Source organism: Balaenoptera acutorostrata, chromosome 9 (genome assembly GCF_949987535.1).
Source record: "Balaenoptera acutorostrata chromosome 9, mBalAcu1.1, whole genome shotgun sequence".
Classification (NCBI taxonomy): Eukaryota; Metazoa; Chordata; class Mammalia; order Artiodactyla; family Balaenopteridae; genus Balaenoptera; species Balaenoptera acutorostrata.
The window spans coordinates 6,515,022-6,535,785 of record NC_080072.1 but is presented as its reverse complement, the minus strand read 5'-3'; the positions used below and the strand labels follow the sequence as shown (position 1 = coordinate 6,535,785).

At 54.8% G+C, this 20,764-nt stretch overlaps 1 protein-coding gene across 1 annotated transcript; it reads right to left on the bottom strand.

Annotated features, from left to right (window-relative positions):
• Nucleotides 1-12,927: 12,927 nt before the first annotated feature.
• CD248 (CD248 molecule) lies at nt 12,928-15,560 on the bottom strand. Its single transcript, XM_007171255.2, has one exon. The coding sequence runs from the start codon at nt 15,511-15,513 to the stop codon at nt 13,204-13,206; it is 2,310 nt and encodes a 769-aa protein (XP_007171317.2). The 5' UTR covers nt 15,514-15,560; the 3' UTR covers nt 12,928-13,203.
• Nucleotides 15,561-20,764: the final 5,204 nt, after the last annotated feature.

Genomic DNA, 20,764 nt, shown 5'->3' with positions numbered 1-20,764 from the left:
ATTTCAAAGACCACAAAAGTAGAGAGATTGGTGCAACAAGGCCCTTTGCCTCCAGCACCCAGCGCCGCAGCCATCACCCACCAGGACCAGTCTTATTTCACGCACACACACCCCCCCCCACTTCTCCCCGCTCCAACTGGAGTATCTCAAAGATCTGAAAGCTGTAACATTTGATCCATGAACACCTCCCTCACCCCCGATGTGACATCTACACCCAGGATTTTGCCTACAACACATCTCTCTAAACACCCCCAGTCCTCTCCAAGCCACCACCTTGCCCCAGGTCCCCCTAGGGGGTCCTCTTCCAGTGACAACATTGGACTCCAACAAGCCTCCCCTTCCTCACATCCCCTCCAGCCCATGCAGAATCACCTTAAAATATAAACCAAGTCACATCTCCACCTCACTCAAAATATACCAGTGCCTCAAGACTTCCCTGGTGGTCCAGCAGCTAAGACTCCGTGCTTCCACTGCAGGGGGCACGGGTTCCATCCCTGGTCAGGGAAGGAAGATCCCGCATGCCGCGTGGTGCGAGAAAAAAAAAAAAAAATATATCAGTGCCTCAAGGAAAACCCAGACTCCTGCCCTGGCCCTCAGACCCCTGTGAGGTCTGGCAGACATCCCCAAGCTCCTCTCTCCTTTTGGAGCTCCAGCCACGGTGGCCTCGTGCCTGATCCTACAACAAGCCAGGGTCCTTCCCGCCTCGAGGTCTCGGCACATGCTGTGCTAGGTCCGGGAGCCTTCCTCTTCCCCAGCTCTTCCCGAGACGCCCTGACCGCTCTGTCTGAAGCCATCCACTGTTTTACCTCAGCTCCCTTTGCATTTCCTTTCTGCCACTCACCATAAGTGGCAATTATTTTTATTTATGTATGCATGAGGTTATTATTTGTTTCTTCTCTTAGAATTAAGCTATGGGAGGCAAATGGTAACAGGTGCAGACCTTTCAGTCTGACGGAGTTCCAATTCTGCCACTACCACCTGAGTGGCCCTGGGCAAGTCACTTATCCTCTCTCTCAGCTGCAAAATGGGAGATAATAATAGAATCTTCTGACTTCCACGGGTTGTCATAAGGATTAAATAAGATAATATGCCACCATCACAAGATTGTAAATCAACTATAATAAATAAATAAGTAAATAAAATCACAACAGTACTAAAAAAAAAAAAAAGATAATATGCCATCATGCTAAAAACAGGGTTTGCAGCATAGCAAGTGCTCAATAAATTTAGCTATCATCATCATTTGTACTATTATTGTTATTAATTATAAATAGGTACTCCAGGGCTTCCCTGGTGGCCCAGTGGTTTAGAATCTGCCTGCCAATGCAGGGGATACGGGTTCAAGCCCTGGTCCAGGAAGATCCCACGTGCCTCGGAGCAACTAAGCCTGTGCGCCACAACTACCGAGTCCACATGCCACAACTACTGAAGCCCGCGTGCCTGGAGCCCGTGCTCTGCAACAAGAGAAGCCACCGCGATGAGCAGCCTGCACACCACAACGAAGAGTAGCCCCCGCTCGCCACAGCTAGAGAAAGCCCGCACACAGCAACGGACACCCAATGCAGCCAAAATAAATTAAATAAATAAATAAATACATAGATAAATAAATAGATAAATAGGTCCATATTGTGCACGCGCACACACACTCACCAGCAGCCAGCACAGCGCCTGGCATACAGTCGATGTCCAGTGAATATGTGTTAAGTGAATGATTCCACAGCTTCTACCAACATCTCTGGGGTTACTGGGGCTACGAGGTCCTGAGGATGGGCTGGTGGACAGCTTCACCTTATCCTGTGGCCCAGACCTGCCAAAGGAGATTTGCATCACTCAGCCTCGCTGGAAGTGGAGCTTTATCTTCGTTGGCCCATGGGCCCAAGAAGGGCGGCCAGGGAAGTATGTGCTGCCTCCCCAACCCAGAGCAGCCCATGAGGTTTTGTGTCCCCTCTGTGGATGCAGACCCAGAAATACCGGACCCCTAGAGCTCCCCCAGGTGGCAGGCCCGTGCACTTTTTGTGAGTTTCATCTTCCTTCCCAGGTCACACCCACTGCCCTCTGTCCTCCAGAGCCCCTGAGTATGAATTTATCACTGAAGTGGCTGGAAAGGACAAGGACACGTCCCTGAGTCAGGGTGGAAAGGCGAGCTGCTGCCCCGCTGGGTGTAGGCAAAAATCCCCTGGGAGTCAGATCCACAGCAACAAAGAAAAGCAGAGCGGCCAAATTGGTAACTGCACACCAAGTGCCAGAGGCTGTGCTGCCTCTGCTCCAAGGAGGAGTTTCTGTCCGGAATGTCAGCTGAGACCAAAATCGGCTAATTTTCAGTAACCTGTGGTTGCCCAGGAAAAGACAGTTGTATTTTTCTTCTTTTTGGCTGCTGTTTGTAAAACTTATAAAATAAAACTGACCAAAATAAAAACACTGATTTTTTTTTTCAGTAGAAGAGTTTTAATTTTTGTGTTATAAAACACAATGTGTGGGACTTCCCTGGTGGCGCAGTGGTTAACAATCCGCCTGCCAATGCAGGGGACATGGGTTCAAGCCCTGGGCCAGAAAGATCCCACATGCCGCGGAGCAACTAAGCCTGTGCACCACAACTACTGAGCCTGTGCTCTAGAGCCTGCAAGCCACAACTACTGAGCCCGCATGCCACAACTACTGAAGCCCGCGCGCCTAGAGCCTGTGCTTTGCAACAAGAGAAGCCATTGCAATGAGAAGCCTGTGCACCGCAATGAAGAGTAGCCCCTGCTCGCCGCCACTACAGAAAGCCCGTGCGCAGCAACGAAGACCCAATGCAGCCCAAAATAAATAAATAAATAAATAAATTTATTAAACAAACAAAAAAGCACAATGTGGATGGACTTCCCTGGTGGTGCAGTGGTTAAGAATCTGCCTGCCAATGCAGGGAACATGGGTTCGAGGCCTGGTCCAAGACGATCCCACATGCCATGGAGCAACTAAGCCCGTGTGCCACAACTACTGAGTCTGCGCTCTAGAGCCCTTGAGCCACAACTACTGAGCCCACATGCTACAACTACTGAAGCCCACGCGCCTAGAGCCCATGCTCTGCAACAAGAGAAGCCACCGCAGTGAGAAGCCCACACACCTCAACAAAGAGTAGCCCCCGCTGGCTGCAACTAGAGAAAGCCCGTGCGCAGAAACGAAGGCCCAATGCAGCCAAAAATAAATAAATAAATAAAAATTTTAAAAAAGAGACCCAACGCAGCCAAATAAATAAATAAATAAATATTGTAAAAAACCACAATGTGTTATAACTAGTATTTTAATATTAGACTAATATTTGAATAAAAATCAAGTTCAAAACTCTAAAAAACACTTGTAAAACAAACATAAGGTCCTTGAAAATTTCAGACTCTGTGGACAGTTATGAAGTTAGGAGTTGGAGGGGAATTCCCCGGTGGTCCAGTGGTTAGGACTCGTTGCTCTCACCGCCTGGGGCCCGGGATCGATCCCTGGTCAGGGAACTAAGATCTCGCAAGCCACGCGGTGCGGCCAAACAAAACAAAGCAAAACAAAACAAACGAAAAAAGCGCATCGCTCGTTTGTTTGCTGGGAAAGCAAGGGGTGGAGCGTGAAGGACTCACCAGTGAAGGTGGCAGCTCCGGTGGTTTCAGGGACCCCCAACTGTGGGGTAGAAAGGAAACTCCAATCTCCATCATCAACCTGGCCCTCTGCCTTGAGCTCTGGATTCAGGCATACAGGTACCTTCTTGAGCAGCCCACTTGGGTGACCTCCAAATACGGTAAACGCAATAGAGCCCACACTGAATATCACCCTTCTCTCCAAAGTGGCTGCTTCTCCCATGTCTCCGCCTGCCTGAATCGCACCACCAGGGGGAGCCAAAACCCGGCGGCCACAGTCCTCCTTCACATTCAGCCGGTCACTGGATCCGGTCCAAATCCACTTGCCAACCACCTCTCGACTTTACTCTCTCCTCCCATCCCAACTCTGCTTCTGCCTCGGTTCAGGTCACCACCCTCTCCTGCCTGGGCAGGGCCCTGGGTGGTCTCACCTTACGTATTCCTTTTTTTCCCAGTTTTATTGAGATATAATTGGCATATAGCACTGTATACATTTAAGGTGTACAACATAATGATTTGACTTACAACATTAAAGTAATAGAAAATTTTTTTTCCTTGTGATGAAAACTCTTAGAATTTATTCCCTTAACAACTTTCATATAATACGTACAGCACTGTTAATTATCTTGTCATGGTGTACATTACATCCCTAGTACTTATTTATCTTGTAACTGGAACTTTGTATCTTTGACTACATTCATCCAATTCCCCTTCCTCCTAGCCCCCACCTCTGGTAACCACAAATCTGATCTCTTTTTTTATGAGTTTGTTTGTTTTTGAAATATGACTGATCTATGACACTTTGTTAGCTCCTTGTATGCAACATAGTGATTCAATATTTCTATACCTTTCAAAATAATCACCATGATAAGTCTAGCTGTCATCTGTCACATACAAAGATATTACCTAATTATTGACTATATTCCCCACACTGTACATTTCATACCCATGACTCATTTATGTTGTACTGAAAGTTTGTACCTCTTAATCTCCCTCACCTATTTCTCTCCCTGCCCCTCGCCCCCCTCCTTACCTTATGTATTCTTGCTGCTCTCCTGTCTGGTTACTTTTGTAACCCTGATCCCTTGTGGAGTCTCTGATGCATAGTACGGTCTTGATAAATATTGGACAAGTGAGTGAATGGTTTGTTGTTTTAGTGGCTGGGGGGGTTCCAGTGGCCTCTACTTGACCCTTCCCCCTGTAATAACCCTTGTTCCCATGGGGATATGGGGCTCTGCATGTGTCAAAATGTCCTAAATTACACACAGGAACCAGGAAAATAGCCCGAGGTGGGTCCTCTGTGAGCAAGCTCTGTGGTGGAGCCTCTACTGGGGAAGAAAATGAAAATCTATTCTTTAATTATTTCCTTATTAGTGAGAGAAACTGCCACTTGGAGGTTGCCTGCCGCTTTAAACCAGCTGGTGGCTCCCTTCTAATCTTCCCCTTCTGAAAGACTTCCCCTCCTCTTCAACCAACAAAATTGCAGGCACATGATCCAAGAAAGGCCAAATGGATGCTTGGAATGTAAATTTTAGGCAAAGTCTCAAATATTCTGAGACTGGCTGGGGACAAGCATCCGCAGTGGCCTGATCACGCTGCTCCTGAGTCCCTGCTCCAGCCTCCCAAGCTACCCCAGCTTCTGCTTGTTTCCAGGTCTGACTTTCAGCCCACATTAACCCCACAGCTCCCAATGTCCTACCAAAGATTCCCTTCTATTTTGCTTGACATCGAAGTTTGCTGACTGGCTGGGGGCCAAGGTGCCCCTGGGAGGAGAGCATTTGAGACCTCCTTTCCTTTTGAGGTTTAAAGTGATTACATAGAGACTTCCCTGGTGGCGCAGTGGTTAAGAATCCGCCTGCCAATGCAGGGGACACGGGTTTGCGCCCTGGTCCAGGAAGATCCCACATGCCGTGGAACAACTAAGCCCGTGTGCCACAACTACTGAGCCTGCGCTCTAGAACCCGCAAACCACAACTACTAGACCCACATGCCACAACTACTGAAGCCCACGCACCTAGAGCCCGGCTCCACAACAAGAGAAGCCACTGCAATGAGAAGCCCGCACACCGCAACGAAGAGTAGCCCCCACTCGCCGCAACTAGAGAAAGCCCACGTGCAGCAACAAAGACCCAACGCAGCCAATAAATACATAAATAAATAAATAAGAACCACCACCACCACCAACAACAACAAATAAAGTGATTACACAGCCCCAGATGCTGGTGATGGACTTGAACTGAGATCAGATGGCAGGAAAGAACCCCAAGGGCCCCCAAGAGGGGGTGGCTAGACATAAATTCAGTAGCAGAGTCTGGATACAGACCAAAGCTGGAAACATCTCCTGATGCAGCCCCTCACTCCCAAGGCTGTGACAGCTGTGGCAGCACACTGTCCCCTCCAGTGCCATGGCCACATGACCAGGAATGACAGTTGGGTGAAAATTGGCAGCTAACAGCACCCCTCCCAGCTGTCTGGCTGCAGCAGGAAGTGGCTGGCAACCTCTCACTAATAAACAAGCCGACAATCAAAAGAAGATTTTATCATCTGTCCTACTGGGCGCTCCACTGCAGGACCTGCTCGCTGTGGCTAGAGGGATCTCACACCAACCCAGCACTGTTTTCCTGGTCCCTAAGTGTGACTGTCAGAATGATGGCCCCAAATATGCCCACATCTTAATCCCCTGGAACCTGTGAGTATATTACCTTACATGGAAAAGGGGACTTTGCAGATATGATTAAGGTTAAGAACCTTGAAAGAGGGAGATTATTATCCTGAAATATCCAGGTAGAGCACCCATTTTAATCAGTCCTTCGAGGGCTTCTTTAATCAGCCTGTCTTCTTTTTTTTTTCATGTAAAAATTTATTTATTTATTTTTTGCACGGCATGCAGAACTTCTCCATCTAGGGATCGAACTCATGCCCCCTGCAGTGGAAGCACAGAGTCTTAACCACTGGACCACCAAGGAAGTCCTAATCAGCCTATTTTCAATGGCCACTGAGAGCGGAGAATCTCTGGGACCCGGTGACATATCAGTCTGTGAGGTTGGGCAGCTAACAGGTGGGATAGACTGATTTTACCATTCCGTTCTCCGAAGCCTCGGAATTTTTTCCTCTGTATTATTCCAAGGAAGTCTGACTCTTCCCAGTGTGGCCAGTGCTAGGTTGGGGCTGGAGTGAGCCCTCTGAAAAAGCTGCTGTCAGATGCCTGCATTAGAGTAAGAAAATCCAGCTTCCTGTAAGGCCCTCCAAGACAATCCATGAGTTAAGACCTAAATCTTTACTTTCTGCTGCCTGGTAGTGTATCCCCAAAGCCAGGTTTGCCTCTTCTCCACAGGCTTCCGTCATTCATCTTGGAAATGATATCATCTTTCTAATTTTGATTTTGCCCACCCACAGGCCCGTTTTGTTTTTTGGGTTTTTAAAAAATGTTTATTTATTTATTTTCTTATTAGTCATCCATTTCATACACATCAGTGTATACATGTCAATCCCAATCTCCCAATTCATCACCCCCCCACCCCCACCCCCACCCCCCCGCTGTTTGGTTTTCATTTTCCTCCTTCTCATTAGCTATCATGGGACAAACCTGGCAATGGAGTAGAGCAGGGGGGAGGGGAAGGGTTCCAGGCACCCGCAACCTTGCACCTTCTTCCCCCTCCTCAAGGCATCCTCCATCAGAATCCTGGCGTCTAACAAGATCCTTCCTTTGATGCAGGGCCCATGCACTGCAGCAAACTCATGGGGATGCCATGAAATATTATAAAACTTTGAGGGAAACACAGAGATACTGGATATCTGTCAGACAATTGACAAGCTGCTAGCTCGAGGCAGTTCACAGTTTCAACATCGGATTGCACTACGTTCCTTTCGATGACATAATATCTTTGCACAGCTGGATTTTTGGCAGCTGCCATGATAAAAAGCAAGTACCACAGGGAAAGTCAGTGCAGAACAGGAAATGAAGGTGACGATGTCCTGTCTGACTCCAAGTTTTGAGAAGTGGTGCACACACCCATCAGCAAGTGATTGTGGTTATTTTTTTTTTTTTGATTGTGGTTATTTAAGAATAAAATATTTTTGTATCTTTCAATGTATGTGTATTATTTTCTCAAATGACCACTGAGGTATTAAAACACAAGTACTTCTTACGTCGTTTGAACCTAACTATTTATTAAATGGAACCGTTGGGTGACCAAGGGATGCCATGAAAAAATCAACTGAGACACTCAGGACGTGGTGAACCGACAGTGTTTGGGAACCTCTGCCGTAGGGACTTGGTGGGCGTAGGAAGTCAGTTTCTGTGGATTCAGCTCTCCCGTGATCAGTTTCTGGACTCTGTCTTCAGGGCTCCCCACTGCCAACTAAAGCAGACAGCACTTCCTACAGGAGGTTCTTGCAGCCACCCTGAATGTCCTCATAGGCTTCCAGCAAGAAACCTGCTTCTCCTCATAGAGAGACCTTTCTCGTCTCCAGCAGATTATTGTGGCTATCATGGGTATTATAGTATGCCCACTTTTCAAATGAGGAATGATTAGGGAACCTGCCTAATGTCCCAACCCTCAGATAGTGGAGCTGGAATCAAAGCAAGGCTGTCTGGTGCAGCATGCCTGGTCTGTTGCTTTTTGGCTGCGTTGGGTCTTCATTTCTGCGGGGGCTTTCTCTAGTCACAGCGAGCTGGGGCTACTCTTCGTTGTGGTGCGCGGGCTTCTCATTGCGGTGGCTTCTCTTGTTGTGGAGCTCTGGCTCTAGGCGCGCGGGCTTTAGTAGTTGTGGCGCACGGGCCCAGTTGCTCCGCAGCATGTGGGATCTTCCCGGACCAGGGCTCAAACCTGTGTCCCCTGTATTGGCAGGCGGATTCTTAACCACTGTGCCACCAGGGAAGTCCCTAGGGTGCCTGGTCTTAACCACTGCCAGTTGGTCTCCTGGAAAGAAATCCCCGAACTCACCAAAATCACACTAAAGCATGGCCACTCTCAGGGGCCCTAAAGCTGCATCTGGTCTGGGCCCCTTGTCTGGATCCCACGAGGTCGCAGGCCACGCCTCACTTAGCATCATCATTCACCAAAACCACAACTGACTGTGAGGAAGGCTTCACCTGTCCCCCACACCCAATCACATCATGATCAGCCTGGGAGCCCACATCTTGCAGCCTCGCCCCTAAAAGCAAGTTCCCTGGGAAGTGGGCATTTTCTGATCAGAGACATGGCGGTCATTATGCACTGGCTCTGCTCTAGGGGTGAGGATCACAGAATCTACCTGGATTCAAACCTCTACTTGCTAACTTGGTCAAGTAGGGCAGGTGACTTAACACAAGGCACTCAGGCAAGTGCCTTCAGCTTCCGCATTCATAAATTGTGGGAAAAATGGCAATTCTTGGGGATTGTTATGGTTCTTAAATGTTCTTTTTTAAAAATTTACTTATTTATTTATTTTTGGCTGTGTTGGGTCTTTGCTGCTGCACGCGGGCTTTCTCTAGTTGCAGCGAGCAGGGGCTACTCTTCGTTGAGGTGCGCAGGCTTCTCACTGCGGTGGCTTCTCTTGTTGCGGAGACGGGCTCTAGGTGCGTGGGCTTCAGTAGTTGTGGCACGCGGGTCCAGTAGTTGTGGCTCGCGGGCTCTAGAGCACAAGCTTGGTAGTTGTGGCACACGGGCTTAGTTGCTCCACGGCATGTGGGATCTTTCTGGACCAGGGATCTAACCTGTGTCCCCTGCATTGGCAGGTGGATTCTTAACCACTGCGCCACCAGGGAAGCCCTTTTAAATGTTCTTTAAATGCTATGGTTCTTAAAAGATTCTTAAATGTAAAGCCCTTAGAATTGGGCTAGGCATATAATAAGTGCTGCAAGCATCTACTATTATTTTAATTATTATTTGGCACCAAACCCCACTCGCATTTGTAGAGGCCAGGACACCAGAGGTGGAATCCCATCTGGAAGGCACTCCCCAGGCCTGAGTTTGCCGGGGGTGGTTCTGAAGCAGGGAGTGCTGGCACCTAGTTGACCTCAGTAGGTGTTAGTTCCAACGCCCCTCAATTATAGCTCCCCGGTCTGTTCCAATATTGTTTGAAGAATATTTTATTGAGTTCCTAGCGCTGAACTCCAGAGTCTCCAGGGCTCCCTGGAGACCCCCCCCCAAACCCCGTCTAGTGTAGGAGTCAGCAGACTAATATTTTCAAATGTAGGGATGAGCACTGATATAGAGGTCGGCCTTGAGATCAATTCCGCTCCAAAAACTGTGGCTGTCAGATCCCAGCTGAGGACCTCTGAGCTCAAACCCACTCCCTCCCGCCAAACACACACCCCTATGAAAGGTGTCCACACATCCGAGTGCTAGTTGGGGGAAGGGAGGGCCCAGCACTAACAGTTCTTGACCCCCAGGTGAGACGCTGTGCTTTCGCCCCTGGGAAACAGGATTCAAGAGGAAGAACAGCAAGAGTCCCACCAGCTGCTATAAAGACTGGCAGGGACAGCCTCAGCTTGAGGACCAATGTGAAGCCCTCTTGGGGTCTTCCAAATACGACGGAGGGCACCTGCGAGCAGATCTGCCGTTTTTCCGGGGGAACTCGGCAGATATTACAGTAATACAAACATTTAATAAATTAAGCAACTATTCATTGAACACTAGTGTGCTCTGGGAGGAGCCGGACTGAGGCTTTCTGGTGGCTTCAAGCCACCGAAGGTAGGTGGCGCCAAAGGCCCATTCATGGACACCGTCCGCCGGACTCTTGATACCGTCTCGGAGCTCCCTCCAAAGAACCCGCGATCTAGATGAAAGGAAACCGGGGGCAGGGAAGGAGAGTGGGCGCCCGGGTCGGGTCCAAGGGGCATCCTGGTCAGTAGGGTTCGGACCCAGTAGTCTGAGCATACCCAGAGGCAGTGAGGACTTCGAGGGTCCCAGGTCCAGAGCGGGCGTGGCTTCCGTCCTGAGAAGGTGGGGCCTAGGGTGGATGGGACTATACATTAACAGGAGGCGGAGCCTGAGAGGAGAGGTTGGGTTACTTTCTCTGCGTGGTTGATGCCTGTGCTCAAAACCCCAGAGAGCAGCGCTCTGGGTGGGCGGGACTTAAGGGACCATCAAGGGCGGGGCTTCTGGGCATTCTTAGTGGGAGGGCCCTGGGGCTCTGTGTAGGTGGGCCATTACCTCAGTAAGAAGCGAATGTGTGTTAGCCATACGTGGGCGGAGCTCTTCCCTTGGTGAGGCCGGTCTGGGGTCCGGACCCTACGATTTTGGATGCTGGGGAGGGGGCGTGGCTTGTAGCTGGGCGTGTAGCCTGAAGAGGCGCTAGAATGGAACGCGGCGAACTACTGGAGGGCGGAGTTTGCATCTCTACGGGACAGAGTTAATGTCTCTGCTGGATTCCCTACACTCGTGGACCTAGTCCCCAGCTCTGCAAAGGGCGGAGCTGCGTGAGGAGAATGTGTAAACTCTGGGCGGAGTTCATACCTCCTGGAAGCTGCAACTAATAACAGCCAGTCTCTTAGCGCAAGCTGCGCTTAGGAGGCGGGGCTATGGCCCTGGTGGGCGGGGCCTAGGTACTGCCTTGGCCGGGGCGGAGCTGATAGAGCAGAGGGGCGGGGCAATCGCTCGGCGAGAACCTCTGAGCTGGCAGGGGGCGTGGCTTGTGGCCTTGGTGGGCGTGGCCTCTGGAGAGTTCCCGAGGGGACGCCAGACAGCAGTGGGTGGGCGTGGCTCGTAGCTCCGAGAGGCCAAGCTGATAGTGCAGGCCCGGGTCGCGCCTGGAGGAGGCGGGGCCTGAGTCAGTGGGCGGAGCCCCATTTCGGCGCTAGTGGGGGCTCTGCCCTGGGAGGCTGTCTGTTTAGGGCCGCACGCAGCTCCGCATCTGGTGCTCATTACAGGATGACAAAGAGCCGGCTCTGGGCCCCCTTCCCCACTCCCATCCCCGCCCTCTGACAGCAGTGCTTTTAACTCCTTCCTGCCCTCGGGGCGCTGTGGATCTCCTGCCCAGGGTCACAGGAGGGAGCTCTAGTTCTTCTCGTCCTGGCAGGCTTTGTCAACCCCCAGGCTGCGCCCCCCACCTTCTTCTCAGACCTAGGCCTTTGGACCACCTCGCGACCCCCACTCCCATCCAGTGAACCTCTCCGGCGGCGCCTCCAACGTTAAAAGCTTGAGCTGGATCTGTCGGGGGCGTCTGGTTTGAGTTAGGGGAACGTGAGAGCGGAGGGGGGGCGGTGCGTAGCGTTCCCTCCGCCCCCTCCGTGCCGCCCCCCACCACGCGCCCCTATTCGTCCCCAACTCCCGCCCCTCCTCTCCTGGTCCCTTGGGGCCCAGCTCAGCCTTCTAGCCCAGGCCCAGCCCCTGGGGTCAGAGGGTGGCAAAGGGCACTGCGTAGGAAAGGGGGCTCTGGGTCACCCCTCCTCGCCTGCCCGGGTGGTCGTGGTGGTTCTGCTCGGTCCTAATTAGAGGTCCCTTAGAAGCTGCAACTGAAAAATCACAGAGGTGGTGGGAACCCACGCCTCCCCCTCCCCCTCCCCCTGCCACGCCTCCCCCTCCTTGGTCCCCTCAAGGCAGTGAGCCCAGGATGAGGGAGGTTGCTGGGTCCCCACAGGCTGTGATTTTTTTACTATCCCCTCCTCCCGTTCATGGCATATCTCAGCCTAGAGCAGCCTGAGCCTTGCTCGGTCTGCAGTTCTCCCTCTCCCAGCACCATCCACACAGAGAAGGGCACAGTGTGGCCCAAGATGGGAAGGCCTTGCTCAGGAGGCTGCCCAGGGAGCTGGGTGTAGGATCTCGCTCCTGGGTTCCTGGCTCTCCGCAGCCCAGCTTCTAGGCTCTGACTCCCACCACCTCCCCAGAGCAGAGAGGAGGAGTGCCTCCCATCACCTACAACCCAGGGGTGTGACAGCACCCTTGACTCAAGCCGCCTGAGCCCCAGCCACCAACTTCTGGGCGGCCTTCGGGGAGGGGAAGGGAAGTACCAGAGCTCACCCTCTAGACCACCTTCACTCCCCAGAATCACCAGGCCTAGAACATGCCTTTGACCCCCTAAACCCCAGTTTGGCTCCAGTTCAGCAGAAGCCCTCATTCCAGATCCAGTCCCATCTTCTGAGAGTTATGTAAAAAGAGGAACCAATATGAAATTCTCTTCATGCCGAACCTCCCACTCCTAGGCTCTCTGTGTGACCTTGGGCAAAGTTCTGCCCTCTCTGGGCTCCTGTTTCCCTGAGAATCTCTAAAGCATACCCTGCCTTGAGGAGTCTTACCTTATTTCCTGGGGAGCCCAAACAAGCTGAAGGAAAATCCCCTCCTTCTTTTTTCTGAGTCCTCCCAGACCCTCCCCTCAGGCGCCAATGGGGGTCAGGAGCTTTGGGTGAGGTTGGCACCCCGTTTATTGGAGAAGACCCCAGAACCCACCCCCTGAGGTCCTGGGGGGCCTCGGCATCTCCTCCGTCTTGAGTGCTGGGCCAGGAAACAGAGCTCCCAAGAGTCAGGTCTAGCGGTTGACTGAGAGAGGAGCCTGGCTGGGCCCGGGGGACCAGGAAGCCTTCTGTCCAGCTGGGCAGCCCCCGTGGGTCCCTGGTGCAGCCTGGCCCATGTGTCCAACGCATGCCCCTTCCCCCACCCCACAGAGCGGGGGCTGCGCCCCATCACACGCTGGTTCTGCAGGTCTGCACCCCTGTGAGGCTGCCCCGGTGGGGCACGGGTTCCGTTGAGCCCTTGCTCCCGGCATGGGTGACCCAGCGATAGCAGTCGGTCACGCGCTTATTGGGCGCGTGGGGGCCACAGCGGGTACAGTACACGATGCCCAGTGCAAGTAGGACCACCAAGAAGACGCATGTTGGCACTAGGAGTGCCACCAGCAACCACCGATCATCCCTGCGGCTGCGGCCTGCTGGACTGGCCTCCCCCAGGGCTGTGGGGACTGCCGAGGGCAGCCACGGGGCCAGGTTGGGGTCAGGGGTACCTTCCCTTGGGACTTGTGGGGCTTTGGAATGGGGGTGTGTCGGGCTAGCGGGTGAGGTCTGGTTAGTGGGGCTCTCTGGGGGCAGGGGAGTGTGGAAGGCTGGGGGTTGGGTGGCAGCAGGCACGGGGACTTGATGGGCAGGCGACACAGGGGGCCTGGAGGTAGTGGTCAGAGAAGGCTGGACAGTGGAAGTAATGGGATGGTGGGTGGCCTGGGCTTTGAGGACCGGGATATCTGGGGTCACAGGGGTTTGACGGGCGCTGGAGGTGGTGACCAGAGGGGCGTGGTTAGCTGGGATTCGAGGCAAATGAGTGGTGTTCTGGGTATCAACGACCTGGGTATCTGGAAACATGGGGGACTGGTGAGCGGGGAACAGTTCAGGATATTTGGCTGAGATAATTGGGGGCCGGTGGGCAGGGGTCGGTCCTGGGTGTGTGGCAGAGATAACGGGGGGTCGGTGGGCAGAAGGCAGATCTGGATAGTTGGCTGAGATCTTGGGGAACTGGTGGTCAGAGGGCAAAGCTGGGTGTATGGCAGGGACCACGGGGGGCTGAGGGGCAGGGGTCAGGGGCGGACGCGTGGCAGAGACAATAGGGGGTTGGTGGGCCGAAGGCAGTGGGGGTCGTGTGGCAGAGACCACCACAGGCCGGGTGACAGAGAGCACTGAGGAGTGGTAGGGGACCCTAGGGGCGCTAAGCGGGGGTGGCCAGGTGGGGTCCAGGTAGGGCATCCGTGACTCTCTGTCCTCTGGGAAGCTAGGTCTATAGGCCAAGCCAAAGTCAGGTGACTGCGTGGCCTCCATCCACGGGATCCCAGGCACCTCTGTCCAGCCACCATCGAAGACCTCCCAGGCTTCATCTTCATCCTCTTCATCCTCCCCATCATCCAGCAACTCGTCCCCAAGGTCCTGGGAAGCCCGGGCGCCCATGGCCCCAGCGGGGCTGCAGCTGATGCCATCAGCCTCCAGCTCGTGGCCCTCGCTGCAGTAGCACTCAAAGCCACCAACGTAGTTGACGCACATCTGCTGGCACACGCCGGCAATCTGGCATTCATCTGTGTCCACGCAGCGGTGCGGCTCATCCTCGGCTGGCCGGAAACCCAGGCGACAGTGGCAGCTGTAGCCCTGTGGCCCTCCAGGCTCACACTGCTGCTCACACAGGGCATGGGCACAGGGGTCCTCGCAGCTGCGCCCGTCCACTGCCAGCCGGAAGCCCTCGGTGCAGCGACAGGACACCCGACCGTCCGCCTCCTCCACGCACTCGTGTTCACAGCCCCCGTTGTCCGGGCCGCAGCCGGTACCGGGGCACAAGGGCCCAGTCCGCGACCAGCCCACGCCACCGTCAGGCTGCTTCACGCAGAGCAGAGAGGCTTCTCTGCCAGCCTGGCATGGCACGGCAGCCACAGAGCCGAAGGGCAGCCACTGAAACTCTGCGGAGACCAGGTGGAAGGGCGTGGTGTAGACGGCGGGGCCGGCCTGGCCTGCCTCATCGGGCAGCGCTGGGCAGGAGCCCTCGAAGCCAAACTGGCACAGGTAGCCATCGACGGCCAGCGTGCACGAGCCCTCGAGCCAGCGATGCTCGCCACTCGCCTCAAGGGCCGCACAGCGCTGGGCCGGGCAGGGCCCACCCGTGGCGGGCTGGGCCCAGTTGGTGAAGGCCGTGTCCTGGTCCCCTGTGGTCCACGTGAAGCCCCGCAGTGGGCGCTGCGGCTGGCAGTGCCGGGCCTGCCGCTGCAGCCCGATCCACAGCAGCCGGCTGGCCGGGCCGGAGCCCACCAGGCTGTCCACGCGCCGGGCCTCCTCGGGGGTCCGCGGCGTGGCCAGGTCGCCCCCCAGCTCACGGCAGGCCCGCCAGGCCTCCAGGAAGGTGCGGCGCCGCGGGAAGAGCGCGTAACAGCTGCCGGGGCCGCAGGCAGCGCGGGGCTCGGCGGCCCAGGGGGCCTGGCCCAGCGTAGGCACCGCGGCCGCCCAGGCCAGCAGCAGGCGCAGCAGCATCGCGACGCCCCCCGACTGGCCCGGGCCCGGCCGGCAGCCGCTCTTGACAGGGGGCGGGACTGGGGCCTCTGGCGGGCGGGCCGGGGGCGGGCCCGGGCCAGGCTCAGGCCTTGTAAGGAGTGGGCTGGGGCCGCTGCCAGCTCCCTGCTCCCGCTCCCCCGGGGCCGCCAGAGCAGGAAGCAGTCGGGCGGGGGGCAGGGGTGGGGGTGGTGCTGGGAGTGGGGGCAGGGGAGGGGAGGAGGCGCTGCTAAAGGGCTGGGAATCGAGGAGAGGAGGCTGGACGACCCTCAGAAAACTCCAGCGCCGTCTGGGGCTCTTGGCGGTGGGTTGAGGTTGCTTCCCAGAGACTCACAGAGACCCCAGTCGGGACACACCGACCTCGTCACACCCGTGAACAGCTGCTTGTCATGTGTGTGGAAACATGCTCTGACTCACGCTCTCACGTCACACACGTGTGTATGCTCCTCTCCACACACAAGCGCACGTTCTCCATACTCTGTCCCTTCGTCCCAGAGTTGCACATACTCTGACATGCTAAACCCTTTAGGTGTGCATGCGAAAAGTGGTGTGGGTTCTGCAGGCCCTAACACAGGAAGTCACCCACCTTCGCATGCAGGCCCTGGATGTGGGAACCACCTCGATCACACAGGCGTGGGCATCCGCAGCCCTCATTTATATACTGAGCTCCTACCTCTGCCCTCAAGCCTCCTGGCTCCAGCTGGACCGGGCGTTGGGGGTGGCCGGGGAAGGAGGAGGGGCGGGGGCTGCCCTCCCTTCACCTCTGCTCAGCCTGGGGCCCTGGGAACCTGGACTTAGAGGGGGAGGAGGCGGCCCCCAAACAGGAAATGCTTCCCTGGGCTCCCTACTGCAGGAGGGCAGGGTGCATGGGGGAGGGGGTGGGCAGGGTGAGCAGGGCTGGCTGGGAGGGGACTGGTGAGAGGCCATGTATGGACATGGGGCACACAATGGTACACACGTGTGTGTGACACAGGCGTCACATGTGTGGAGCCCTCCTTGCCCCCAGGCAGGGCCTGCTGCGTAGGCCTGGCCGGGGTCCTCTTCCCGCCCCTCCTGGACGCCTCTGGAGGCATGTGTACTGAGCCCATTATTCAGGATGGTCCCTGGGGAGCTGGTTGTCAGATTAACCCGTGCACACCCACTGCACTCTTAGCAGAAATTTGAGCCGGGGCGGGGATGCTGAGAAGAGGTTCTGCCCCTCAGCGTGCTGTCCTGATCCGGCTTCCCACTCTGCCACAATCGGCTGTGTGACTGCAGGAAGTCGCTGACCTTCTCTGGGTCTCCATTTTTCTTACCTACAAAACGGGGCTAACGTGTCAGGGCCCTTCAGCTCAGCAGGGCTATTGTATCACGGCACTCAGTGTGTGCAAATGTGCTTTGTCAGCTGCAAAGCATGAGACAAATGTTCCTTAGTCTTCTGAGCAAATCTGGGGGGGGCGGGGGATGGAACCAGGGCGGCTTTGCTAACCTTCTTACAGTGGCAGGCTGGCCTTGCAGACGCGGCCAATCCCCTTGAGAACCAGGACTTTAGAAGGGCTTGCTATATGCCAGGAAGGTCGTTCTTTCAAGGTTTACATCTGTGAAGCACAGAGAATTATCCCCCTTCTCATGAGAGGAAAGTCAATGTGGGGCAGTTCATCCTTCCACTGGCTCAGACCCAAAGCCTTGAGATCATCCTTGACTCCTCTTTCTCCCACACCCCACATCCAGTCTCTCAGAAAATCCTGTTGTCTTCACCTTCAGAACAGATCCAGAATCTGACTGCGTCTCACCACCTTTGCCACCCATGTCTCGCCCAAGCCACTACACTTGTCCATTTAGATTCATGCAACATCCTCTCCTCTGGTCTCTCTCTTGCCTTCTCCATCCTGCCAGAGGGATCTTTTTAAACCCCAAGTCAGATCCAGTCACTCTCCTGCTCAGAACCCTCAAGGCCCCCATCTCACTCAGAAGAAAGGCCGGTCTTTACCATGCTCGGCCTCCAGGCTCTTGTGATCTCCCCGCAAACTCCCTCTCTCATCCCTCTCCCTTCCCCTCATTCCCTCTGCTCCAGCCACTCTGGCCTGTGGATGTTCCTCAAACTCACCAGGCACATGTCTACCTCAGAGCCTTTGTATTGGCTGTTCCTCTGCTTAGAACACTCTTCCTGCAAGATGCAAAGTCTCTGCTTCTTCACTTTCTTCAGGTCTCAGCTCAGGCATCAACATCCCAGACCACCACCCTCCTCCACCATACCCTGGGGCTCCCTGGCCCCCTGGTCTTGTTCCATTTTTCTCCTTTGCACTTACGCCTATCTGACATGGTGTATATTTGCTTGCTGGCCTGAATTCCCCGATAGCCAGGGTTTCTCGCCGTCGGTATTACTGAGAGTCAGGGCTGGGTAATGACGTCTCCTAGAGACTGTGCTGTGCGTTGTAAGATGTCTAGCAGCATCCCTGGCTTCTGTCTAGATGCCAGTAGCATCCCTCCAGTTGGGACAATAAAAAATGACTCCTTGGGACTTCCCTGGTGTTCCAGTGGTTAAGACTCCACGCTTCCACTGCAGGGGGCACAGGTTCGATCCTGGGGAACTAAGATCCCACAGGACTCGCGGTGTGGCCAAAAAAAAAAAAAGACTCGAGACATTGCCAAATGTCATGTCCCCTGGGGGCAGCCTTGCCCCTAGTGGAGAACTCCAGCCCTAGGAGACTGCGAGCTCCATTTTGGCAGGGTCATTGTCTTATTTCCTACCGTATCCCCTGAGCCTGGAAAGCTCCTGGCCCACAGATGCTGCTCAATGGGGTTTGCTGAACGAAAGAATGAATGAATGCATGCATGAATGAGTGAATGAGACTCAGCTAAGTGAAGAATCTGGCTCAGGGCAACGCAGGGGGGAGGATGCGATTCTGCCTGGAGCCAAAGCCCACCTGCTCCCCACATTCACCCAGCCTTCCCCAGAAGTCATACCATCCTAGACCTGGGAGATCCCTGGAAATCAGCAAGCTTTTTTGTGGGTGGGTACACTGAGGCCCAGGGGGTCTCAGAGAGACTGTGTGGCAGGGCTGGGACCAGAACCAAGGCCTCGGACCCTTCTTCCAGTTCTCTTTTTGCTGCAGTGCCCTGAGGAGTCGTTGGAGCGGTCTGAGAGTTTGGTATGATGTCAAGAAATGAGGATGGAAGGAAGGCATGATGGGAAGAAGGCACAGCCTAGACAAAGTTACTGAGCTGGGAGAGCTCAAGATGTGTTTGGAGAATACAAAGGACTCTGCCGGGGCCTGGAGGGAGGTTTAGGGTTAGAGGGACAGTGAAGAGTGGAGAGAAAGTATCAGAAAGGGGGTAGAGGCCTGGCCTGGAAAGCGGTGGAGCTGCCCCTGGAAGGCTGGCCTCCATCATGGGGGTCACGGGGAAGAGGCATGATGAGAGATCCCTGTGGCTGGTATGCGGTGGGTGGAGGGGGGACCGGAGGCCAGGGACCAGTCAGGAGGTTGCTGCAATAGTCTGGGAGAGGGAAGGGAGCTGGCTGGAGAGCTGGGTAGCAAGGCGGGGCAGGCTGGGGAAGGCAGCCGCTAGAGGCTCTTCAGGGGCGGGCGGGGGCTGGCCAGAGCCTGGTCCAAGGGTGTGGCGGTCCCAGTCATGATTCGGGCAATGGCCAGTGCTGGGGCGTCTGAGGGGAGGCTGCAGGCCGTCTGGCGATTGGGCGGGTCAGATCAGAGGTCAGGACTACAGCCTCAGTGGGGGTGAGGCATTGGGGGGCAGGCAAGCAAAGCAGGAGGAGGAGGGTCAAAGGCCAAATTCCAGATGGCCTGGCTGGGCAAGTGGAGGGAAGCCTGAGCCAGGAGGCGGGCGGTAGTGGGGAGGAGTGGGACACCCTGATCCCAACAAGACTAAGGGTTTGGTAGGTAGAGAATGAGACTTGGAGATGCACCAGGGTGCCCAGTTTGGGTGGGCATCTAGCACTCACCTACCCGCCCACCCCCAGGGCCATCCATGTTGGGAGAGGTGGGGTGGAGGCTGCCTAAGAATTTCCTACCCTAGGGCTTCCCTGGTGGCACAGTGGTTAAGAATCCACCTGCCCATGCAGGGGACATGGCTTCGAGCCCTGGTCCGGGAAGATCCCACATGCCGCGGAGCAGCTAAGCCTGTGCGCCACAACGACTGAGCCTGAGCTCTAGAGCCCGCGAGCCACAACTGCTGAGCCCATGTGCCACAACTACTGAAGCCCGCGCGCCTAGAGCCCATGCTCTGAAACAAGAGAAGCCACAGCAATGAGAAGCCCGCACACCACAACAAAGAGTAGCCCCCGCTCACCACAACTAGAGAAAGCCCATGCAAAGCAACAAAGACCCAACCCAGCCAAAAATAAACAAATGAATGAATGAATGAATTTAAAAAAAAAAGAATTTCCTACCCTAGTCAGGAGAAGGTATATAGTGGGCGCAGTATCATGGATCTGGGGGTGAGGGGATAGAGAGGGTCTTGTTGTGGTCTTCATGCCAGTCCTGTTCAGCCTGACTCATCTTGGTTCCCCCATAGCACAGAGAAGATGCTAACTGATGCAATAAATGCTTGGAGGATGGGAGGATGGGAGGATAGATGGATGGGGGGACGGATGGATAGATGGATGGATTTAGGAATGAGTAAGTGGATGGATGGATAGATGGATGAGTGGACGGATGGATAGATGGATGGATTTAGGAATGAGTAAGTGGATGGATGGATAGATGGCTAAGTAGATGGGTGTGTGGATGAGAAAACGTTTAGATGCATGGTTGGGTATAGGGAATCAGGCAGAAATGCTAATTTATAATTAGCCGCCACCGTGGTGGATGGCACACTCAGAATGTAACCCTATGGATCTGTAGGAGTGCAGCCCAGGAGGACGGGACAGCTTGGGCCACCATCAGCAGGGAGCATGTGTGATGCTTCCCTGTTACCACACAGCCTGTTTTCTCTGTCGGGGCCTGAGGCCAATGGGTCTCCCTGGCTGGGGTGGGGACAGCTCAGGACACCAGGCGTGGCTGACTCACATTGGGAGTCAGGAGGCTGGGGTTCCCTGCTCCGATCATGGCCCTTTTGGGGAGAGCTCACCTCAGGAGGGCCATGGAAACAGAAGCCCACTTCCCCAGAAGGAGCGTTGTCTTCCAGCTACTGGGACAAGCCAGACGGTGATTCTGGATGCAGTACGTGGGCCTGTTGGAGTTGGGGTGAAGGCAGCTTGCAGAGGGGCTGGCCCTCAGAGGGCCCAGTGGAGCAG